Here is a 21,316-nt window from a genome sequence, read left to right as displayed (position 1 = left end):
AGGTGGGAGAAAGAATGCTTCTTTACAGTCACTGGCTTATAATGTAGGTGTTGGCAGATAAGTCAACGTTACTGAGAAGAAAGGATGGAGAAAGGAGAACAAATATAGAAATAATCCAAGCAGAACATAACTGTGCCTTAAAAGGCACAGAGACATGAACTGCAAGTACTTAGGTGGTTTGGGAGTGTAGAATCTAAGAATATGGAAGGGGTCAGCTAAAGGTATGGGAAATCAGGTATGGGAAAAGAGGAGTCAAATTCTCAAACACCGTAGTCCAAAACAGGAAATTTTTTCTTTAGTGAAAAAGAGAGTAATGGACAGTCTTTGAGTGGGATCAAGTCTTAATCAGATTTGCATCTTTGAAACATTATTCAGCAGTAGGGAGAATGGAATGACAAATTTCTAAGTGTTTAAAGTGGTTGATTAAGGTTTTTTGAGAATTACCTACATAAAGGTGATAACTGAGCAGCAATAATGAATATCAGAGGAAAACTAAATTTGCAACCAAATTAATCTTGCAAAAATCTACTGTCACAACCCTAGTTAAAACTCTTCAATGGCATTCAGAATCTTGACTCCTTCCCATAGATTTCCTAGCCCTGTATTCTCCTTCAACCCATTGCTTCAGGCATATTATCCTTCTTTCTATTTCCAGAACTCTCCAACCTCACTTGGCCATGATGGGTGACCTCTGATTCTAGAATGCTTTTTCTCTAGATAGGCACATGGCTGATCTCTTACTGCCAGGAGTCAGCTGCACTGTCATCTCCCAGATACACACAGTCTAAAGTAACCAAGCAGTTACTTTAACTCATGATTCTGTTTTAATTCTCTGCATAGTACATCGGCCATTATCTTCTTTTATTATTTTGATTGCTTTACTGTCTGTTTCCTTCCCAAACTCCAGTTTGCTAAACTAGGATGTGAGCTCTGCAAGAATAGTAATCCTGTCTGTCTTTACCTTTGAATCACTGCACCTGGTACAGTGCCTGAAGCACAGGAGCTCAACAAATATTGTCTGAGTGAGTAAATGAATGAATATTTCTATGCTCCTTTTAAGTATACACACTAATTATTTTAAATGGAAAATATATTTTCTGACTTTACAACCCACTTGAAGGAAAGTCTGAAAAACTGTCACAGCCTAGAGGAGCTTAAGGAGATATGATGTTTAAATGTAATGTGATATCCTGATAGGATCCTGAAACAGAAAAAGGCATACTTAAAAACTAAGTGAATGTGAACTATGCATTTTAGTTAATAATAATATATCAATATTGGTTCATTAATTATAATGAATGTACCATACTAATGTAAGGTAGTAATAGTAAAGGAAACTCTGTGTGTAGGAGGGATATATGGTATTCGAACTCGATACTAACTGACCAATTTTCTGTAAGTCTAAAACTTTTCCAATAAATACTCTGTACTAGTAAAAAAAAAAAATTAAAAAGTATACGTTGTGGATTAATCTCCAAAATTTATAAGCAGCTCATGCAGCTCAATAACAAAAAAACAAACAACCCAATCCAAAAATGCGCAGAAGACCTAAATAGACATTTCTCCAAAGAAGATATACAGACTGCCAACAAACAAATGAAAGAATGCTCAACATCATTAATCATTAGAGAAATGCAAATCAAAACTACAATGAGATATCATCTCACACCAGTCAGAATGGCCATCATCAAAAAATCTAGAAACAATAAATGCTGGAGAGGCTGTGGAGAAAAGAAAACACTCTTGCACTGCTGGTGGGAATGTGAATTGGTACAGCCACTATGGAGAACAGTATGGAGGTTCCTTAAAAAACTACAAATAGAACTACCATTATGACCCAGTAATCCCACTACTGGGCATATACCCTGAGAAAACCATAATTCAAAAAGAGTCATGTACCAAAATGTTCAATTCAGCTCTATTTACAATAGCCCGGAGATGGCAACAACCTAAGTGTCCATCATCAGATGAATGGATAAAGAAGATGTGGCACATATATACAATGGAATATCACTCAGCCATAAAAAGAAATGAAATTGAGCTATTTGTAATGAGATGGATGGACCTAGAGTCTGTCATACAGAGTGAAGTAAGTCAGAAAGAGAAAGACAAACACCGTATGCTAACACATATATATGGAATTTAAGAAAAAAAAATGTCATGAAGAACCTAGGGTTAAGATGGGAATGAAGACGCAGACCTACTAGAGAGTGGACTTGAGGATATGGGGAGGGGGAAGGGTAGGCTGTGACAAAATGAGAGAGTGGCATGGACATATATACACTACCAAACATAAAATAGATAGCTAGTGGGAAGCAGCCACATAGCACAGGGAGATCAGCTCGGTGCTTTGTGACCACCTAGAGGGGTGGGATAGGGAGGGTGGGAGGGAGGGAGACACAAGAGGGAAGAGATATGGGAACATATGTATATGTATAACTAATTCACTTGTTATAAAGGAGAAACTAACACACCATTGTAAAGTAATTATACTCCAATAAAGATGTAAAAAAAAAGTATACGTTGTGAACAGTTGAAAATACATAAGTATATACATTAAAACTGGAAAGTCTATTTATGGAATAACACCCACCTCTCCCAAAAGGAATTTCTTTGACAGTTAGTTGTGGACCCCTCCAGACTCGTAAATATTTACACATACATACAGATAGATGTGATCACCATAATAACGTTATTTGTTTGGTTTTGCTTGCTTGCCTTTTTTTTTTTACTTGCTACTGTATTATACCCATCTTTCTAAGTCAATACGAGATCTACCTCATTCTTTCCGTGGCTAAAGATTATTCCACTATTCGGTGTAGCATTTTATTCAACTGGTTTCCTACTGATACAGTTAAGTCTTTTTGTTGATATAAACTGTGATACAAGTGTACCTTGTGATCGTCTCTATATGCTTATTCTTCTCAGTGGTGGAATGCTACCACATAATGTGGGTCTGCCACAGCTACTCCCTAAGTCCTAGTTGTAGGTAAAGAGAACAGCACTGTTTTGTGATTGTATGACAAAATTTATAAAGGAACATTACAGAAACATGGATGTGAGTAAAAATTGTCTTTCTGGTAGGATATTTAAGAGGCTGATAACAGTAAGGAAGGAGATCTGAATGACTGGGCAGAGAGGCAGGGGAGAGGCAGGGCTGCTTGCACCACACAACGCCAAGGGGGTACCACTGAAATAGGTCACAATGTCAGTGGCGTGCCCCAGAGTTAGCAATGCAGCAGGCTCAGTGGGAAGGAGCCATACCTATTATTCTACTTTTTGAATTTTAAACCATATACCTATATTAGCCATTCAGAAATAATCTGAAATAATCTTTTTTTTTCCTTTTAACAAAAATGATTGCTTTCATACTATAACTATAAGAGAACAATCAAAAGAACATTTTAATCTATACTTAGGGCTTAAAAGTAACCATTGGTATTGTCATAACTCTATGGTAGATTATTACATCAAAACTGGATGAATATATCAATATGTACCATTAAATGAGAAAAAGTATTTTTGGTTGCATCTAAGAACACTGTTTGCCCAATAATTCTCTTGTTTTAGATATAGAATCACTGGACATTAATAGATATAGTTATGCCCAGCTGCAAAAGTATACCTTTTAATGAAGCATTTAGCTATGCAAAGCTAAATCCCTTGGGCTATCCCTGAGTAGCCCAAAGGATATGGTCAGAAGTAGGGGAAATGGTCAAATATAGTTGGGTGAGACATTTGGAAAGTTCTAACAGAGATGAATATTTTAGTTACCTGTCCTTATGCTTCTTTCTATGTAAAAATTAGCATGGATGCTAGGTAACCATCTTGTCATTTTGAGGATGGAAACCCATGTGCTAAAGACAATAGAGCAGAAAAGCAGATGAAGCCTTGGTCTCTGATACGGAGTTTTCACGCTAATCCTGAACCGTTTCGGCTGCATTTCCTTTTTACTTAATGAAAATAAAACCCTAGTTTAAGTTGTCATAGTTAAGTTTCTGTTACTACTGGCTGATAAGGGAAAATATCAGAATTATAACTCTGTTATAACAGAATTACAACTCTGTTACCATTTGTTTGGTTCCAAGCCATCAAGGAACTACTCTACTGCAAATGACACCTTAAAACTTCCATTGCTTTCCTGACCTGTACCAGAAAGTAGGACCTTAAATCTGTAATTCTATTTTAAATGTATTTTTTTCCTTCTGGTTAGGTACATGATTATAATGCTGTTAAAGAAATAGCAAAGTAGGGCTTCCCTGGTGGCACAGTGGTTGAGAGTCCGCCTGCCGATGCAGGGGACACGGGCTCATGCCCCGGTCCGGGAGGATCCCACATGCCGTGGAGCGGCTAGGCCCATGAGCCATGGCCGCTGAGCCTGAGCGTCCGGAGCCTGTGCTCCGTAATGGCAGAGGCCACAACAGTGAGAGGCCGGCATACCACAAAAAAAAAAAAAAAAAAAAAAAAAGGAATAGCAAAGTAAATTGATGTCCATTCTCTTGTGTTTGCGTAGAAAGTATATTTTCTGAAAGTAAACTCATGCTTGGAAAGCCAAGATGCGTTAGAATGGACTTTAAATAAACAATTTTACAATTAAGTAGTTATCTAGGCTTTGATCAAGAAGTTATAAGACAGAAGAAAATAAAATTTGGTGAAAAGTGAGAAAATACTTTTGTTTTAAGTGAAAACATTTTATTTAAAAACAAAAGGGCTTTTTTTTTTCTACCCTTATTAGAATTACTTCCTGAAGCATTTACAAGCCAGGTATATACAAACAGCAGCTGGAACATTTTGTTTACTTATAGGAAATGTGCAAACAGGAAGAGTCAGAAATGACTTTGTAAAGTGGCCATCTCTGCCTGACCTGACACATTAGCCATGGGAATTTTGAGAGATTCCCAAAATGATGTTCTTTGCACGTCAAAGCAGGAACTCCCTCATCAACATCTGTCATTGTCCTTTGGAGGTTTTCAAATTATTAGATTTATGAACTGACCTACCTATGCTCTTAAATAATAACCTGAATAATTTACACTGCTTACATTACATATGGTTTTACTATCTTTTGATTCAACAATTGCTTTACAACAGTATTTAGTGACTGCAACTTATAGAAAAGAATTCTTATATCTTCTTTATCTAAAGAAAACTACTCTGCTTTGTAGATGGAAGTTACTTTCTTTGATCTCAAAGTCTTTTAGAAATAGGTTCAGGGCACGAGAAACATGCAGGGTGCAGATTTATATTTTTTCTCTTACTGACTCAAATCAAGTGCAGATTTATCAAGCTGTGAAATATATTAAGTTCACAAGGTTTTAACAAAGGGTTACCAAACCTGAAGAACCTGGTGTGATTCAAACTACTTTCAGATGTCCTTTTAATTATATTAAATGAAAGTTTGGGTTGGCTTTGATGCTTATGGGCAAACATCGAAATCTCCTGAAAGAGCTGCTAAAAGTACTCCCCGTTGCTGCAGTTAATATACTACATTGTATGCACACCACTAGCCAATTTATTCTAGCCACTTTAACAAGGATATCCAGCCTGACAGGCCACACAGAATAGTATCACAAGTCAAGCAAAGCACAAATCATTAGAGGACTCAGAAAGTCGTTTGACATGCACCATGGAGCTCTTTGTCACACAGCCAATTAAGTGACCAAACAAGAAACTTGAAAATACTCATTAATTTCTTCCTAGCAGTATAAATGGAGGTTAGAATCTTTCTTGTCTCATGCACCAAAGGCACACAAGTAAAACTGGCATAATTCAATCTGCACTTTGTCAAAGGTGCAAGTAGCAACTTTGGTTCACAGAAAGTCTGCATTACAGACAAAAAAATGAAAGCAATAGGTAAAAATGTTTATGCAGTACATATAATAATATAGATATCTGGGCTTTGGAATTTTAAAATTCATCAAAAGTTGACGTTACTTTTATCACTGAAAAGCTGTAACAGCATTTTCTTTCTTCTTCTTTTTTTTTTTTTTTTTGCGGTACGCAGGCCTTTCCCTTTGCGGAGCACAGGCTCCGGACGCACAGGCTCAGCGGCCATGGCGCACGGGCCCAGCCGCTCCGCAGCATATGGGATCCTCCCGGACCGGAGCACGAACCCACGTCCGCTGCATCGGCAGGCGGACTCTCAACCACTGCGCCACCAGGGAAACCCCTGTATCAGCGTTTCTGAGCAGATTCAGCAGCACTTGACATCATTTCCTTCTCCATGAAACAAGAACTTGAGTTGACTCCCCGATGCCATACTCTCCAGGTCCTACTCCTTCTTTAAGGCTGGTCATTAGTCTCTACGGCTGGTTCCTCTTCCTCTCCCTGACCTGGGGACAGTGTCCTGGGGCTCAGCTCTAGATTCTCTTCTCTTTCTACACTCATTTCCTTGATGAATTCATCTAGTACATTGGCTGAAAATGCCACTCTAAGTGAAACATTACTAAATGATTATGTCTAGCTTGACCTCTCAGGTAAATTTCAAGCTCGTATATCTAACTGTATATTTACCATCAATATTGCATACCTAATAAGAATCTCCAACTTAACATGCCCCTGAGTGAAGTTCTTTTCGTGCTCCTCCCAAATTGGTCACAGATTGACTATCTCAATAAATGGTGACTGCATCCTTCCAGTTACTCAGTCAAAACACTTTGTGTCATCCCAACTCCTCTCTATCTCTGACACTTCACATACAACCCCTTAGTGAATCCTGTTTGTTCCACTTAAAAAAATTCCCAAAGCTGAAGAATTATCTCAGCATCCCACACTCATATCCTGTTCCAAGTGAATGTTGTTATTGCCCAAATGGTCACCCTGTTTCAGCCCTTACTTTTCCTGCTATAATCTATTCTCCAGTTGTTTTTTTTTTTGTTCTTTTTTTGCGCTATGCGGGCCTCTCACTATTGTGGCCTCTCCTGTTGTGGAGCACAGGCTCCGGACGCTCAGGCTCAGCGGCCATGGCTCACGGGCCTAGCCACTCCGCGGCATGTGGGATCTTCCCGGACCGGGGCACGAACCCGTGTCCCCTGCATCAGCAGGCGGACTCTCAACCACTGCGCCACCAGGGAAGCCCTATACTCCACTTTTAAAACACATCACATCATGTCATCCTTCTGCTCATAAACCTGCAGTGGTTTCCTGTGTGTCTATGAGTAAAAGTTGAAGTCCTTACGATGGTCTATCAGATCTGCCCCACAGATTAATGTCCTGTTACCCTCTTCTCTTTCACTCTCCTCCAGTTGCATTCGCTTCCTGGACAACACGGGCATATTTCCACCTCAGAAACTTTGTTTTCTCTGCTGGAATGCTTTTTCCTGCATATCTTCACAGTTCACTCCTTCAGAGTTTTTCTGAAATGTCACCTCAGTGATGCGTTTCTTGCTCTATTTTTCTCCGTAACATTTATCATCATCTCACATACCATATATTTCACATACTTAGCATACTGTTTATATTCTGCTACTGGACGTTTCACCCTAGGAGAGAGAGCAGGGATTTTGGCCTGTTATGGGCACTGCTATATTCCCAGTACTGATAAAATTACTGGGCACATGTGCTGAACTAGTAATTCTTGAATGTTTTTGTCGTTCACTACTATGTGATGTTTTTTACATAGTTTTGAATATAGAGATTGCTTTCACACTGATGGTACCTAGGATACAGATTTCTAGTGGATAATGAAGGTGAAACAAACAAAATAAATAAATAAAATAAACAAAAAAAGCAAACTATAATTCCAAACTGAAATAAAAAGAGACCTTATTACAAATACTTGGTAAGATTTAAAGAACACATAGACTATCTGCCTTTGAAAAAAAAGGAAAGAAAAATTTAAGGAAGGATGAGGAAGGATGGGAAGAGGGAGGAAACCAGGTATGCATATATATGTGTCTTTTAAAAAAAATTTGCATCTATTTACCAATTTTTTCTGATCAGTTCTCAGCCCAACTATGCAAATAATAGTAGGTTCCAAAGAATGACTCAAAAGATTCACATCAAATACTGTATGTACTTATATTTCCCATTAAGCAAGATCGACTGCAAACTCTAGGGAGTCCATGCCACCTCTGAGATTTGGAGGACAAAAGAAACTGCTGATAAATATCAAAACATATTTCTTAACTAGGAAAATGTCCTGCTTTTAAAGCAGTAAAAAATGAACGCTAGTAATTTTTAATAGTTCCTGCTAAAGAGAAGAACAATGTTAACAAACATTACTATTTAAAAGATGGGAACTTGGGATTGAAAAATGAGAAAAAAATATAAGTTCTGGTTACATTTATAGAATATGAAGGCAGTTGTTCTTAAGCTATTTGAGGTCACATTCTACTCTCAGATTCTCATGAAAACACAGACCTCTCTTTGGAGCCATATAATTTTTTTATTCATTCATGAATTACCCTCCTAAAACTTCCCCTGCCCCCATTCCACCACTAGAGTTAAGAACTTATGCAATTCACATGTACTCGGATGGTTATAATCAAAAAGAGAAAATAACAGTGCTGCTGTAGATGTGGAAAAACTGGAACCCTCACGTATTGCTGGTGGAAATGTAAAATGGTGTGGTCACTTTGGAAAACAGTTTGACTGTTCCTCCTTTAACATAGAGTTAGAATAGTTTCTACTTGCTTTTTTCTTCTCTCAATATGATAATTTTTAAATCACAGTCTCCTCTGAAAACCAAATGACCTCAAAGTAAATTATGTTTGTATTTGACCTGGCTATAGGAGTACAAAATAATCACCACACAGCCATTTGAGCTCAATCTCAAAAAAAGGAGAAATTTAGAAAAAATTGTTATACTTTATACCATTCCTGAAATACAGTACCATAAATCAATAAATATAAACCAAATAATATATCTTGACTTCTAACACCAAATAATGTCAGTTTCGCAATCACATTATTTTGGCGAATGAGAGCATGAGTTTCTGAATCAGGAAGACCTAACTTTGAATTCAGGAGCCCCTCAATTATTACTGTGTAATTTTGTGAAAGCCATTTAATGCTTCCTGTGCCACATTTTCTCTAAGTTAAGAATAGCAATAACTTATATCATAGGGTTGTTTTGAATATTAAGTAAGAATTTATGCAGAATGCTTTGCACAATTATGGCCACAGTGCCTAATGAACATATTTATTCTTCACAATAAATCACTGTTATTCCTTTTTCTTTCTTGCAGTACGCGGGCCTCTCACCATTGTGGCCTCTCCCGTTGAGGAGCACAGGCTCCGGATGCGCAGGCCCAGCAGCCATGGCTCACGGGCCTAGCTGCTCTGTGCGGCATGTGGGATCTTCCTGGACTGGGGCACGAACCCGTGTCCCCTGCATCGGCAGGCGGACTCTCAACCACTGCGCCACCAGGGAAGCCCTATTCTTAATCATGGTGTTGAAGAAGCACTGGATGCACATCAGGACAGCAGCATTAGTGCCATTGGTGCTAGTTGTGTGACCCTGGTCCAGTCATTTCATCTCTCCAGATCTCAACTCACTCATCTTCATCTCTAAGGTCCCTCCTGGTAATATTACATCATGGTAGCTACTTAATATGCATATATAACACAAACCTTATTTGTTATCTCTGGCATAAAACTTAAAACCCTCTCCTAAATGAAGGTATGTATTATGCCCGCAATACGGTAATGCTATTCTTACTATGACATGTCAATATCTATCTTTTGATAGTCAACAAGGATTTTAATGTAATCTAAAATTACAACTAAATAAAGAAAAATAAAATATATTTGACCCAATTTTTTGTTTTTGTTAAAATCCTTGAGACAAAAGAATAATGGGTTTTAGGAGATTCACATATTATTTAAAAAATCAGAGCAACTATCTTTTAATTGTTCACCTATAGATGAGTTATCATAGCTGACGGCTGACAGTCCAGATTTCACTTTTTTTTTTTTTTGTGGAATAAAAAGTGGGAAGCAAGAAATAAAAAGTAGATCTAGATAATTCATAAAATAGACACTGTATTTCTTAAAAATTAAAAGCTAAATGTGTTTAGATGGTCAAAATCAAACCTAGGAGAAGCACTGCTTGTGCCCATAGAAAGGAAATTTTTTTTTTTTTAAGAATCTTGTGATAACTAAATAATTATCTTTTTTCAAATTTAATGCATAAAACATTTCAAATGTATTTCATACCTATTTCATAGGTAGCTCAGAATGTGCTCTGAACATAGAAATAATAGGGAACATAAGCCTTTAAAATTCAAATAGACTAAAGTTTAAGGTATTATTCACTCTAGAATTTCATAGAATAATGACCTACAATAAAAGGAATAGAAATAATGCTGTGTTATAGTGAGCACAGCATTTCTGCTTCACCAATATTCTGTTTGTATTTGGTCTTATCAGATGTTTAGTCAATAGCTGAAACATTTATTCATAGCCAGTCAATTACAACACCAGGAAATCAGCTACTGAATAAACTGTGCTATTAATTTTCCATCAGAGATTCATGTTTGAATGACCATGCATTTCATAGATTTAAATACTGAAAGGCTAATTATCTCCAAGGCCCCATTAAAGGGATAGCATAGATTACAATAAAAAACAATCTTAATATTGCTCAAAAATGATCCTCAGGGGCGTCCCTGGTGGCGCAGTGGTTGACAGTCTGCCTGCCGATGCAGGGAACATGGGTTCATGACCCGGTCCGGGAAGATCCCACATGCCGCAGAGTGGCTGGTCCCCTGAGCCATGGCCGCTGAGCCTGCGGGTCCGGAGCCTGAGCTCCGCAACGGGAAAGGCCACAACAGTGAGAGGCCCACGTACCGCAAAAAAAAAAAAAAAAAAGATCCTCAGCTTTCAATGCTGAAGAGTACTTCATTTCTCTGTCTATGGCACACACTAAGCAATATATATACATAACCCCCCCCAAGCAATTTCTTTCCCAAAACCTTAGAAAAATAAACCTGAACAGCTTCTTAAATACAAAGATTCATTAATTTATAAAGTTAAATGCAGATTAAAACCTTTTCTTCCTAATCTCTGTTCAATGTTCAAATTATTATTTTTTTCCTTTTAAATGACTGTCTCACAAAATGCCGTTATCGTGAATAAACTGATACTGTGTATTTTCTGGACTACTAATCTGAGAACCAGTGATTTGGGTCTTGAAGGTATCTCTCTTCATAAATGTAGTTGGCCTTCCCCTTAAAAATGCTATGATATATACACATAGGGAATAAAGTTGACAGTCACACAGTTTCATATTTTTTCTTCCTTCTGATAAAGTTACTTTGTATTTTGGGACCCACAAAATGGGGGCCACCCCAGTGGCCTCGTCCACATCACAAATCTAAATCTGTACTTATGGGAAATGACTGTCAAGGATACACTGATCACAATCCTCCAACTCAGAGTTAGCTAGCTCACCTTACCCTAGAAAACAGGACCTGCTAGCCTTATAAGGAAATCCCCAACCTCCTTGCCAATCGCGCCCTGTTTAGAGTTGTCTCTATAAAACTCACTCTTATCCAACATCCCTCAGGGAGAGTGCATCACTGATGGTGAGGCACTTACTGCCTCAACCCATGGATTGTTTTCCCTTGAATATAGCACATCAAAGTCATTACTAAATAGCTTTGTCATTTGACCTTGCCTGCCTTTGTTTCTACCTCCTCCCTCCCCTCCCCTCTCCTCCCCTCCCCTCCCCTCCCCTTCCCTTCTCTCCTCTCCTCTCCTCTCCTCTTCTCCCCTCCCCTCCCCTCCCTTCTTTCCCTTATTCTAAAAATAACTATGAAGCTTGCTTCTGGGATTCTTTTTCACAAAGAACTCATAAACAGTAGAAATGTTTTTCATCTTGCTTAGAAACAAATTACAACATGTTAACTGGAGGAAAAATTACACTTACATTCAGATTCATGTGTTTATAATAAGTGGAAGAGTAAGATCGTCACAGCTTGTCTTGATTAATTTGGCACAGAAGCATGATATTCCAAGTATCCTGGAATTGTTGTCTTATTTGATTGAGTGTCATTTCTGGATGACTTGCTACTCAAATATTGGCTAGACCAACATAGGAATGAAATGTTTTCATACCCACCTCTCTGAAGAAATTAGAGATTTATTATATATTACACCCAACTCACCTTTCAGTGATGATCAAAATTCTCACACCCAAAGTTGCACCTCTATGCTAGTCTGTGCTCCTCTTATATGATAGAGCACTGGCACTGTCAAATTTCTTTTTAGCACATACGCTTTCATATAACTTTCCATTCCCACCCTCCATGCCCTCCCTGAAATTCTTCTAGCTCAACAGGATACATTATCATCTTTCTATCGGATGCCCATACATGCTATCACCAACAGAGACAATTCAACAACTTAACACATTTATAAAAACGCAGAAAGTACCTGGACATAGGCTCTGCAAGAGCGCTCTCTTTTCTGAAGCTGAATCCATTAAGACAGCAGATTAAACACAGAATAGAAAAAACAAGTTAGTGACAGAAGAAAACAAGAAAAATAAAAGAACACATCTACACAAACACCTTATTTTGTTGTGCACTACTTTCAAGAAGAGAATGAAAGCTAAGCAGCAGCAAAATGTCAGCAACAGTTTGAAAAATAGTAACTAACAGCTTTTCAGAACCCAAGTGATAACTGGATGGTATAAAGCTGTTAATGATGGAAAGAAATCTTAGACTAAATTTAGTAGAAATTAGTAAGAATCAATATACTTCATTCATTTGACATGACGTTAGTTATTAATTCATGGGCCACAAATGAACATCTATGAAGTTAAGTAAATTATGTCAAAAATTTGGAACCCATTTTTTAAAGATAGTAAATTGTCTGTGGTTTACAGATTTTTAGGTGGTTTATGTGTCCCACAAACCATTTGTTCATACATACAAAAAGTTCTATTTATTGAGAAAATAGAAATGCCCATTCATTTGACTATTTGATTCTAAGGGACAAATACCAAGAGATAAGTAACTTCTGATTAAATGAATGCAATCGATATTGTGATTTATCTTGTTTTTATTTCTTGAAGAATTCCTTTTGATGGTTTTGACGAAAAATTTGATACATTTTAGAAACTTCTGTGGGATAAGAAGCCTGTTTCTGTGTGTTTCTTTGTTTGCATACAGAATGATGTTTTTCTGGGCAAAGGTTAACAGCAACTCATACTCAGTCCCAAACATTTTTTCCTGGTGATAAAATGAATAATTAATACATATATTTGCTCTGTTTAAATAAATGACTACAAATTTTATAAATTAGATTGTAGTTTTCCTCCTTTTCCCTATTATTTTCCTTCAGGAGCCTCGATTGTTCAAGGAGAAAATTACCCAGTTTTAAGAAGCAGTTACTCTGATGCCTTTTGTGTGGCTAATACTCTCCCACTTTAATTCATGCATTCTTCAATGAGCATAGAGCAGTTACTCCTCTAAAGAATTAAGGGAGGAATGAGTGCAAGTAAATTGTCAGCACTGTCATTTGGATCACTGACTCTCATTTTGGTTTAGCAGGTCTCTAAACCCTCCAGAATTTCAATGTGGAGCACAATTGATTTGTACCAAGTTGACTTTGCAAATCTGATGGGTTAAAACTGCTTCAGGGAACAGTGGGAACCACAGGAAATGAGAGCAAGCCAGGAAGCATGTGAATGACCTCTGCCGTCCCATCTTCTTACCCCATCATGCAAATTAACATATAACAAACCACGTTATATAAACAGCTGAAAAGAGCCAAATAAGAAACAAAAGAGAGCATTAAAAAGCTTCACAAATGAAAATTTGTCCATTATGCAGTTATTTGATATTCAGACTAGGCAAGCTTATTAGCTGTAGCTAGTTAGAATGTGACATTAATTGCCAGGTTTACCCGATATTGTCAGACAGCGACACCATTTTTAAATAAAGATACACAGTATTGCTATAACAAGTAATGGTATGGATACGTAACATTAATAGAAATTACTATATCCAGTACATTATGATAACAATAGCTGGCAGCAATATTCATTAATAGCCTCCAGTCAGCCTGGGTAACAACACATTAAAATCACAGCATGCCCAGACTACATAGGCAGCTGTGGATTATATTCTGCCAGCGGCTTGGTTGAGATTCTATCAGGAATATGAATGACAAAAATAACTCCTTTTTGCTCAGCATGAAAAAAACTTTAGTTATAATTTATATCTAATTGATAAAACTGAATCTATTTTCTGAGGATGAAATTGCAGGAAAAACTGACAGATAAAATATCTAGCTTTTTAATGTCGAACCATTATTATTTTAAAAAGTTTCTTCCATCTCATGAGTGAGACTCCTAGTCTAATAAGACAGAAAAGAAATAAACATAATAAAGACCAGTCTGCAAAGTTATTTTTTCATTCTAAAGGGGAATGTTCATTTAGTGAATTTCATACAGGACATTAGAGGGTCACTGCCAAATTCTTGCTTTTTTAAGTAATAAGATTATCACTGATATCTGAGACCTTAAAATCAAGTTTCAATAACCGATTATCTTTACTACAAAAATGCCATTCAGGGAATACATGTTATCTGATGGCAGCATTCTAGTATCTTTTCACCATGTGATATTTTGTTACATAAATAAATGATATTCTTTATAAATATATTAAATATATTTTACATACTTATGTAAATAAAATGCTTATATGTGTATAGATTATATATAAAATGCTTATATATGAGTATATAATGTATATAAATATATAGTAGATTTATAAATATTAATTAAAATACATAAAATTCCTTAAAATTTAAAAAATAAATTATTTTTATTAGTTACAATTCAAAGTTGCTGAAACACATTTAAACCTTTTAAGTTATAATGGTAATGATACAAAATCAGTAATTTAAAAATCAAAAGGAAATAAAAATTAAAACAAATACTTGCCCTATGAGTTTTTTAATGTAATATTAATTAGGTTAAATTATTTTTAAAAAATCTATAATGTATTACTAATATCCTTTTTCATTGTTATTTTCTAAATTTCTGCTTGCTGATTAGACATTTGTTTTACTGTTAATTATATTAATATAAAGGTTTGAAAGGGAAAAAAAAAACCAAAAGAAATGGCATTTATCTATAGTAACCCTGTCCGAATTTAGCATACAAAAGAGTACTATGGAAAATAGAATTGTAAATTCAAAATACATAGAGATCTCATTTATTGTTCCTTAGATTGAAAGTCAAATAAGGTCATTATTATACTGCAGTAATGAAGTGAATTGAATATAGCTAGCAATTCTCTTTAGAATGATCTGATTTTATGGAAAGAAAGAAATTAATCAGGGAAGTCTCACTGATTTTACAACTTTAAAGATACATGTAACAAAGGTCCTTACCTTGTTCAAACTTCGTGCAGCACTATCTTTTCCACCTGGGGTCAAGTTCCGGAGCTGTACATCTAGGAGGCCTACCAGCTGATCCATGGCCCGGACTGAATAAGTGATATCTCCAGCATTCAAATGATTTCTTGTCTGTTCAGCCAGTTCTCTAGCAATGTTGGCAGCTGTCTCTCCAGATTTCAACTACAATTTTGAAAACAGAACAAAAAGGAAAGAGATCTTAAATAAGTAATTTTATTGGTTTCCTTGGACAATTGTTTTTGCATATGTTTTAACCATTGAGGCAAGAAAGTTATTAAACCCCATCTTTACTTGGTATACATTCCTTAAGTTTTCCTGCTAATCCATTATTTTCTTCAATACCCAACTTGAAATTCATGCCTTTAGGAAGCTCCTCTTGAGGAATCTAACTTCTAGAAATTGTTCTTAGTTTACCCATCTGGGTGGTTAAGTCTAAGGTTTGCCCTATGACTTTTCTCTATGCGTTTCTAAATTGGATGCTGACAGAGGCCAGTACAAATTTTCCATTATGCCTAGTTTAGCACTTAGTTCACAACGAATACTCACTGGCTGCTAAACTCTGTGAAAATTTAATTCCAAATAAAATCCCTGCTTTTCAAAGTGCTGTTCATCTTCTTACTAAGTAAGAGATTTTGTTCCCAATGTATTAGGTAGCAAACTTTTGCTTAGTTTCTAGCACTTTCCTTTTCTGAAAGAACATGCTGCTTTTTCAAGTATATTCTACAAGAATTTTTCAAATTGTCAACAATTCAAAGATGTTAAAAGAGACTAATACCTTATGATTACTTGAGCAAATTTGATAGCTCTGGGTAATAAGACAGAAATATATATTAGCTTATAAGGAAGGCCTGGGGAACTTAAAAAAAAAAGTAAGTGTAATTTCCCAATTTATCATGTCCTTTATCATTTTTAAACTAATAGACTAAAATAAGATTATAAAACATTTACACAATACAGATATAGGTATGCAATGCAAAAATCATGAATGTCTCTTCTTTTGCCTCTATATATTCCCACTTCCCAGAGATTGTTAATGGTTTGGCATGGATCTTTCCTGACTTTAGCCTGCTCTATTACTACTTAAATATATAATAGTGTCATTATTTAGAAAATTTTCTTTTCTTCTCTTTTTCTATTTTTAACACAGTCTAATACAGAACTTAGGATCCTGAACAGAAAGGTCCTCTCTTTGTAAGGCTATCTTCCTAATGGATATCCAGAAAGCTATAAGGGGCACAACAAAAACTCTTAGTCAAATAGGTTATCACTATCTATTCGGGGATGCTTAATAAATGTTTGTAGCAGTATTGAGTGTTAAAGAAACATGAATAAATTGGAGAAATTGGAATAACTAAATTGTTAACAATCACATTCTCAAGTATATAGAAAAATCCTAATTCAAAAACATAAAAATAGTTTAATAACAAAGTGTTGGCAAAGATTTGTAAAAATGTATATGACCATCATAAACTACTACTGAATGTGTATATTTGCATTCTTCCTATGTAGAGTAAATTACTAGTGTCTATTAAACTCTGAAATGTGAAGACTGTATAAGACAGAGATTTCTCTTATCACTATCAACCATAAAAAAATAATCCCACTGTTACGAAAGAGATATGTTCAAAGATGTTCATTCTAGCTTGCTTATAATAGAAAACAAAATGGGCTATGACTGTGGAAAACTGCTTATGTATATAAATACTATGGAATATTAATCAACAGTTTAAAAGTATGAAGGAGAACAATATTGTTAACGTTAATCTTCAACATGTAATATTGAGTTAAAATAAATGCAAGTATAAAAATTATTTATATGCTTATATAGGCATGTTATTTGTGAAATAACACAACTTGAGTAGCATATAAACATGTTACCTATGAAAAATAAATATTATATGTAAATATTTTACATTTATATATATATGTGTATATGTTTAAACACATAGAACAAAATCTGAAAGATGGAAATCAAAAATAAATCCTTTTCTGCAATGTTTAAATTTTACAAGAAGAATATTAATGTATTACAAGAAGAATATGTTAAAGTATTATTATATAGTTAATTGGTACTTTTTAGAAACGCTTAAAATAAAAAAACACTTGCACTAAATTTTTGAATTTGTAAATTCTGGTCAGGACCTGAAAACCTGAGATACTTGTAAGACCAAATGGAATAGATTGTAAGGTTCAAGGATAAGTGTGTAACAAAGTCAACGTAGACCCAACTGATGGATCATGAAAGTACTTTTAAGTGGTCACAAAGTGACGTAAATGTGATTATAATCCATACATTTAATCATTACATATAATTTAGGGCTACTTACTGGTAATCTAGTAAATCAATTAATGATTTATAAAATTCGGTATTCGTTAATTGGTGAAATGCTAGTACTCATGAAGTATTCAAATTCAATATTCCGTCAGTAAGTCTGAACACCTAATACAATTGCTTGGCAATGTTGCAAAACTCCTGTGCACGTGAGTATCCAGATAGCTGGAATTCCTATAATTTTCCAAAGGGGTATTCTTTTAATCAATGCACCACTCATAGAGTCTTTTTTTTTTTTTATAGAAAGGCAGACTGCCAAATACAGCACTTCATTTGGATATGTCTAGAGTCTTGGAAGCTTGACTACCCTATGTTCTCCTACAAATGGACCTTGAGAGCTTGATTGGAGGTTCTAGCAGGGGAGCGTACCTACTCATATACCCTTGACTGAAGAATGGTCCTCCTCTATTGGGAAAGGTCATCCTCTTCAACCAAGCGAGCAGCTTTGGAAGGGATGCACGTGGAGCGGTGAGGGAGGAAGGGGACACCTGCCTAGCCAGCCAGATCAGCCGAATCAACCCTGGAGATCAATGGGGTGACAGATGCCACATCCACCATCCATAGAGTCTTGCATTTGTTGTAGTTTCCCACCTACGCTATTCTTATAAAAATGAATCTATTTGTGGAATTACTATTGTTTTACTTTGTTAAGCATTATGCACTTGTATAATTGTTTTATTATCATTATTACTGTATTGTTTTCTTCTATGCCTTTATTACCACCATTACCAATACCATTATAATATTTTTTCTATGAGAAAATGTCAAGGCACATGGACCTCTGGAGTCTTTTGATTCACTTAAATGGGCGCTGTTGGAAAAAGGCTGAGATCTACTAGATAATAGGCTTTCTTTCATACATTATCTTCAAAACTAAAGATGCAAGTACTGACTTTCATTACAGCTATCAGGGAACATTATAAAAAACAAAATTACTTATCAAACAGAAAAAAAATAGGTATTTTCACATTGTAATTCAATTTCTTTTCTTTTTCTGTGTAGTTGTACAAACATAGTCTTCAATTATTAATTATTATAACATTGGGGTAGGACACGATAAGATGAAAAAGGAGGCCTATGTAACTCCCTAATATAAAAATTTAAACTTTTTCTTTATGAACAGTAATGAAAAAGTTGCAAATGTAAATGACTAATAAGTCAAAATATTACTGCTCTCAACATAAAAGATAATGATGCTGCCGATATATGTGTCAAAGCAGATAGTGTAGTGTTGTAAAACCATGAGTCAAATATGAAAATCTCTAGTGGATTATCTTAAAAATAGTAACTACATTTTAGCACTCAAGTGTTTATTTATGAAGAATAAATCTAATTAACCCCACAAAAGAACTCTGGAACTCAATGTTCACCAACAAGGAAGTTGTAAGAAAAAAACTAAAGTACAAATAAGTTATAAAAATGTTTATAATAAAAATGTGATAAGCATGTCTTTAAAGTAAAATAAAAACTAATATAACCAGTTATTCATTATGGTCCTCTCTTCCTCTTAAAATTGAAGAAATCATAGTAAAATTCTTTCATTCATTCGACAATCATTTGGACACTGGTTATATTTTAAGGAAATAAAGACAAATGTTATATGTGGCTCTTGCGCTCAGGAATCTCACGTTCTACTAGTTGGTATTGCGGGGGAGGGTGCATAAAGGCAGATAATACTAATTCAACAATGCAATCATAATAACAGAATGTATATGAGGTGTTATTGGACTATAGTACAGGGGTAATAAACACCTGGAAATTAGGTAGGAAAGCAACAGAAAGTAACAATAAGTTGAAAGTTAAAAGATAAGTTGAGGGTGACTTGGTAAGATAAAATTCTGGTGGGGACTGGCGGGGAGAGACAGCCAAGAGGATGCTATATAAAAAGCGAAGTCTAAATAATCATGGGTTGGGAAGACAGGGCACTAAAGGCAGAACAGAAAGAAAAAGCACATTTTTCTATCTTCAGAATTCAATTTGGTACCTACATAGCACAAATTGTGTGTCTGTATGTATTAAATATATATATATCTAGTTTTTAAAAAACAGAATATCTCTACCTCTACTTATAATTTCAACAATTGTTCCTTCAGTCTAAATGTTCATTTGTTATTTAACCAAAATTTGAATTTCTAATAGTATTATGCTAAAGTCTGGGGATAAAATGGTTCCCAATAACAGGACCTTATGTACTAGAAAGCGAAGGGCTATTAATAAATTAACTGCACAAGAATTTGATTTCAGTTTTTTTTGAGGGCAATACAGAATCCCAGTGTGGTAGAGTAGTTTAAAGGCATTTTAACCTGGTATATGAAGTTAGGGAATAATTTAGGAAATACTTCTCTGAGAAAGAATGTGTAATCTGAGATGAAATAGAAAAGCGGGAATTAGGTTGGGATGAGGGCTGGAGTTTCCGGGCAGAGAGAGCAGCTTTTAGGCGAGGGGGCGGGGGGCAGGGGGGCAGGGAGTCTTAAGGGTGCCTTACAAAGGGCACTTGTGACTGGGGTTTAGGCAGCTGGAGAGGTAAGCAAGGAGCAGATTGAGTAGTCTCACTTTGGAAGTCATGACGACGATTTTGGAAAATTGTGTTAAGAGTGATGTGAATGGGGCTTCCCTGGTGGCGCCGTGGTTGAGAGTCCGCCTGCTGATGCAGGGGACATGGGTTTGTGCCCCGGTCCGGGAAGATCCCACATGCCGCGGAGCGGCTGGGCCCGTGAGCCATGGCCGCTGAGCCTGCGCGTCCGTCCGGAGCCCGTGCTCCGCAACGGGAGAGGCCACAACAGTGAGAGGCCCGCGTACCGCAAAAAAAAAAAAAGAGTGATGTGAATGTACTGAAGAGTCTAAATAGGAGTGGTCTAATCACTCTTATATTTGAAATCAAACTCAGTAGAATGGATTTAGAGGGTTCGGGAGTCAATGAAAGGAGACCTGCTGTGAGGTCTACTGCCACAGCAGTAGAAGAAGCTGTTGTGGATTAAGGGTAGTAGCAGTGGAGAAAAGTGACAACTGGCCTGATGTGGGAGAGATTTACAAGTACCCTGACAGGCCTATTATCTGATTGGACGTGTGAGGGGAAGGAAAGGGAGGCACCAAGAGTCATCTCCAATTTTCTCGTTGTTAATGGCAGTGGTGGCATCAACTGGACTCTCTCATAGTCACTGTGACCTCAAGGTTCAAGCTCAGTTCAAAGGTTGCCTTCTCAGACCAGGCCTTCACTAACCATATTCTTTCCACGGGCATCCAGAAGCTACTCTTCTTTCTGATCGTCCTATTTATTTCTCTCACCACTGTTATTATTATCTTATTTCCATACAAAAATATACACATATCTTGAATCTGCCTCAAGTCTTCTGTGCAAAGAGGCAGGATTGAAATAGTTATTTCATATATTCTAGCTTAAAGACATCATTACAATGTCTATCTCTAACATTTCTTTTATTCTGCTTAAGTTATTTCTCAGAAGTAAGTACATGCACACTGAGAAATCTTATGAGTTTTTGTGAGGATTAGTAAATTAATGCCTGTATTGAAATGGTGGGATTATACCTAGGGCTTCAATAGGGGAGGGGAAACCCTGCAGTTAAAGATAATAATTATGAGAGAGATGGATAC

At 36.2% G+C, this 21,316-nt stretch overlaps 1 protein-coding gene across 3 annotated transcripts in view; it reads right to left on the bottom strand.

Moving 5' to 3' along the window:
* Positions 1-21,316, bottom strand: part of ADGRL3 (adhesion G protein-coupled receptor L3) — an 864,166-nt gene that overhangs the window by 144,653 nt on the left and 698,197 nt on the right. For all 3 annotated transcript variants that reach the window (XM_027089631.1, XM_027089632.1, XM_027089633.1), the window contains 2 exons: positions 15,349-15,534; positions 12,379-12,417 (listed from right to left, as the gene is read on the bottom strand). In XM_027089631.1, coding sequence (XP_026945432.1) covers positions 12,379-12,417; positions 15,349-15,534 — 225 coding nt within the window. The remainder of the gene's footprint in view (positions 1-12,378; positions 12,418-15,348; positions 15,535-21,316) is intronic.

Source organism: Aethalodelphis obliquidens, unplaced genomic scaffold (genome assembly GCF_003676395.1).
Source record: "Aethalodelphis obliquidens isolate GAN/ISIS:26980383/991018 unplaced genomic scaffold, ASM367639v1 scaffold67, whole genome shotgun sequence".
Lineage (NCBI taxonomy): Eukaryota > Metazoa > Chordata > Mammalia > Artiodactyla > Delphinidae > Aethalodelphis > Aethalodelphis obliquidens.
The sequence above is the reverse complement of the archived record's forward strand: the minus strand, read 5'-3'. Positions and strand labels throughout refer to the sequence as shown.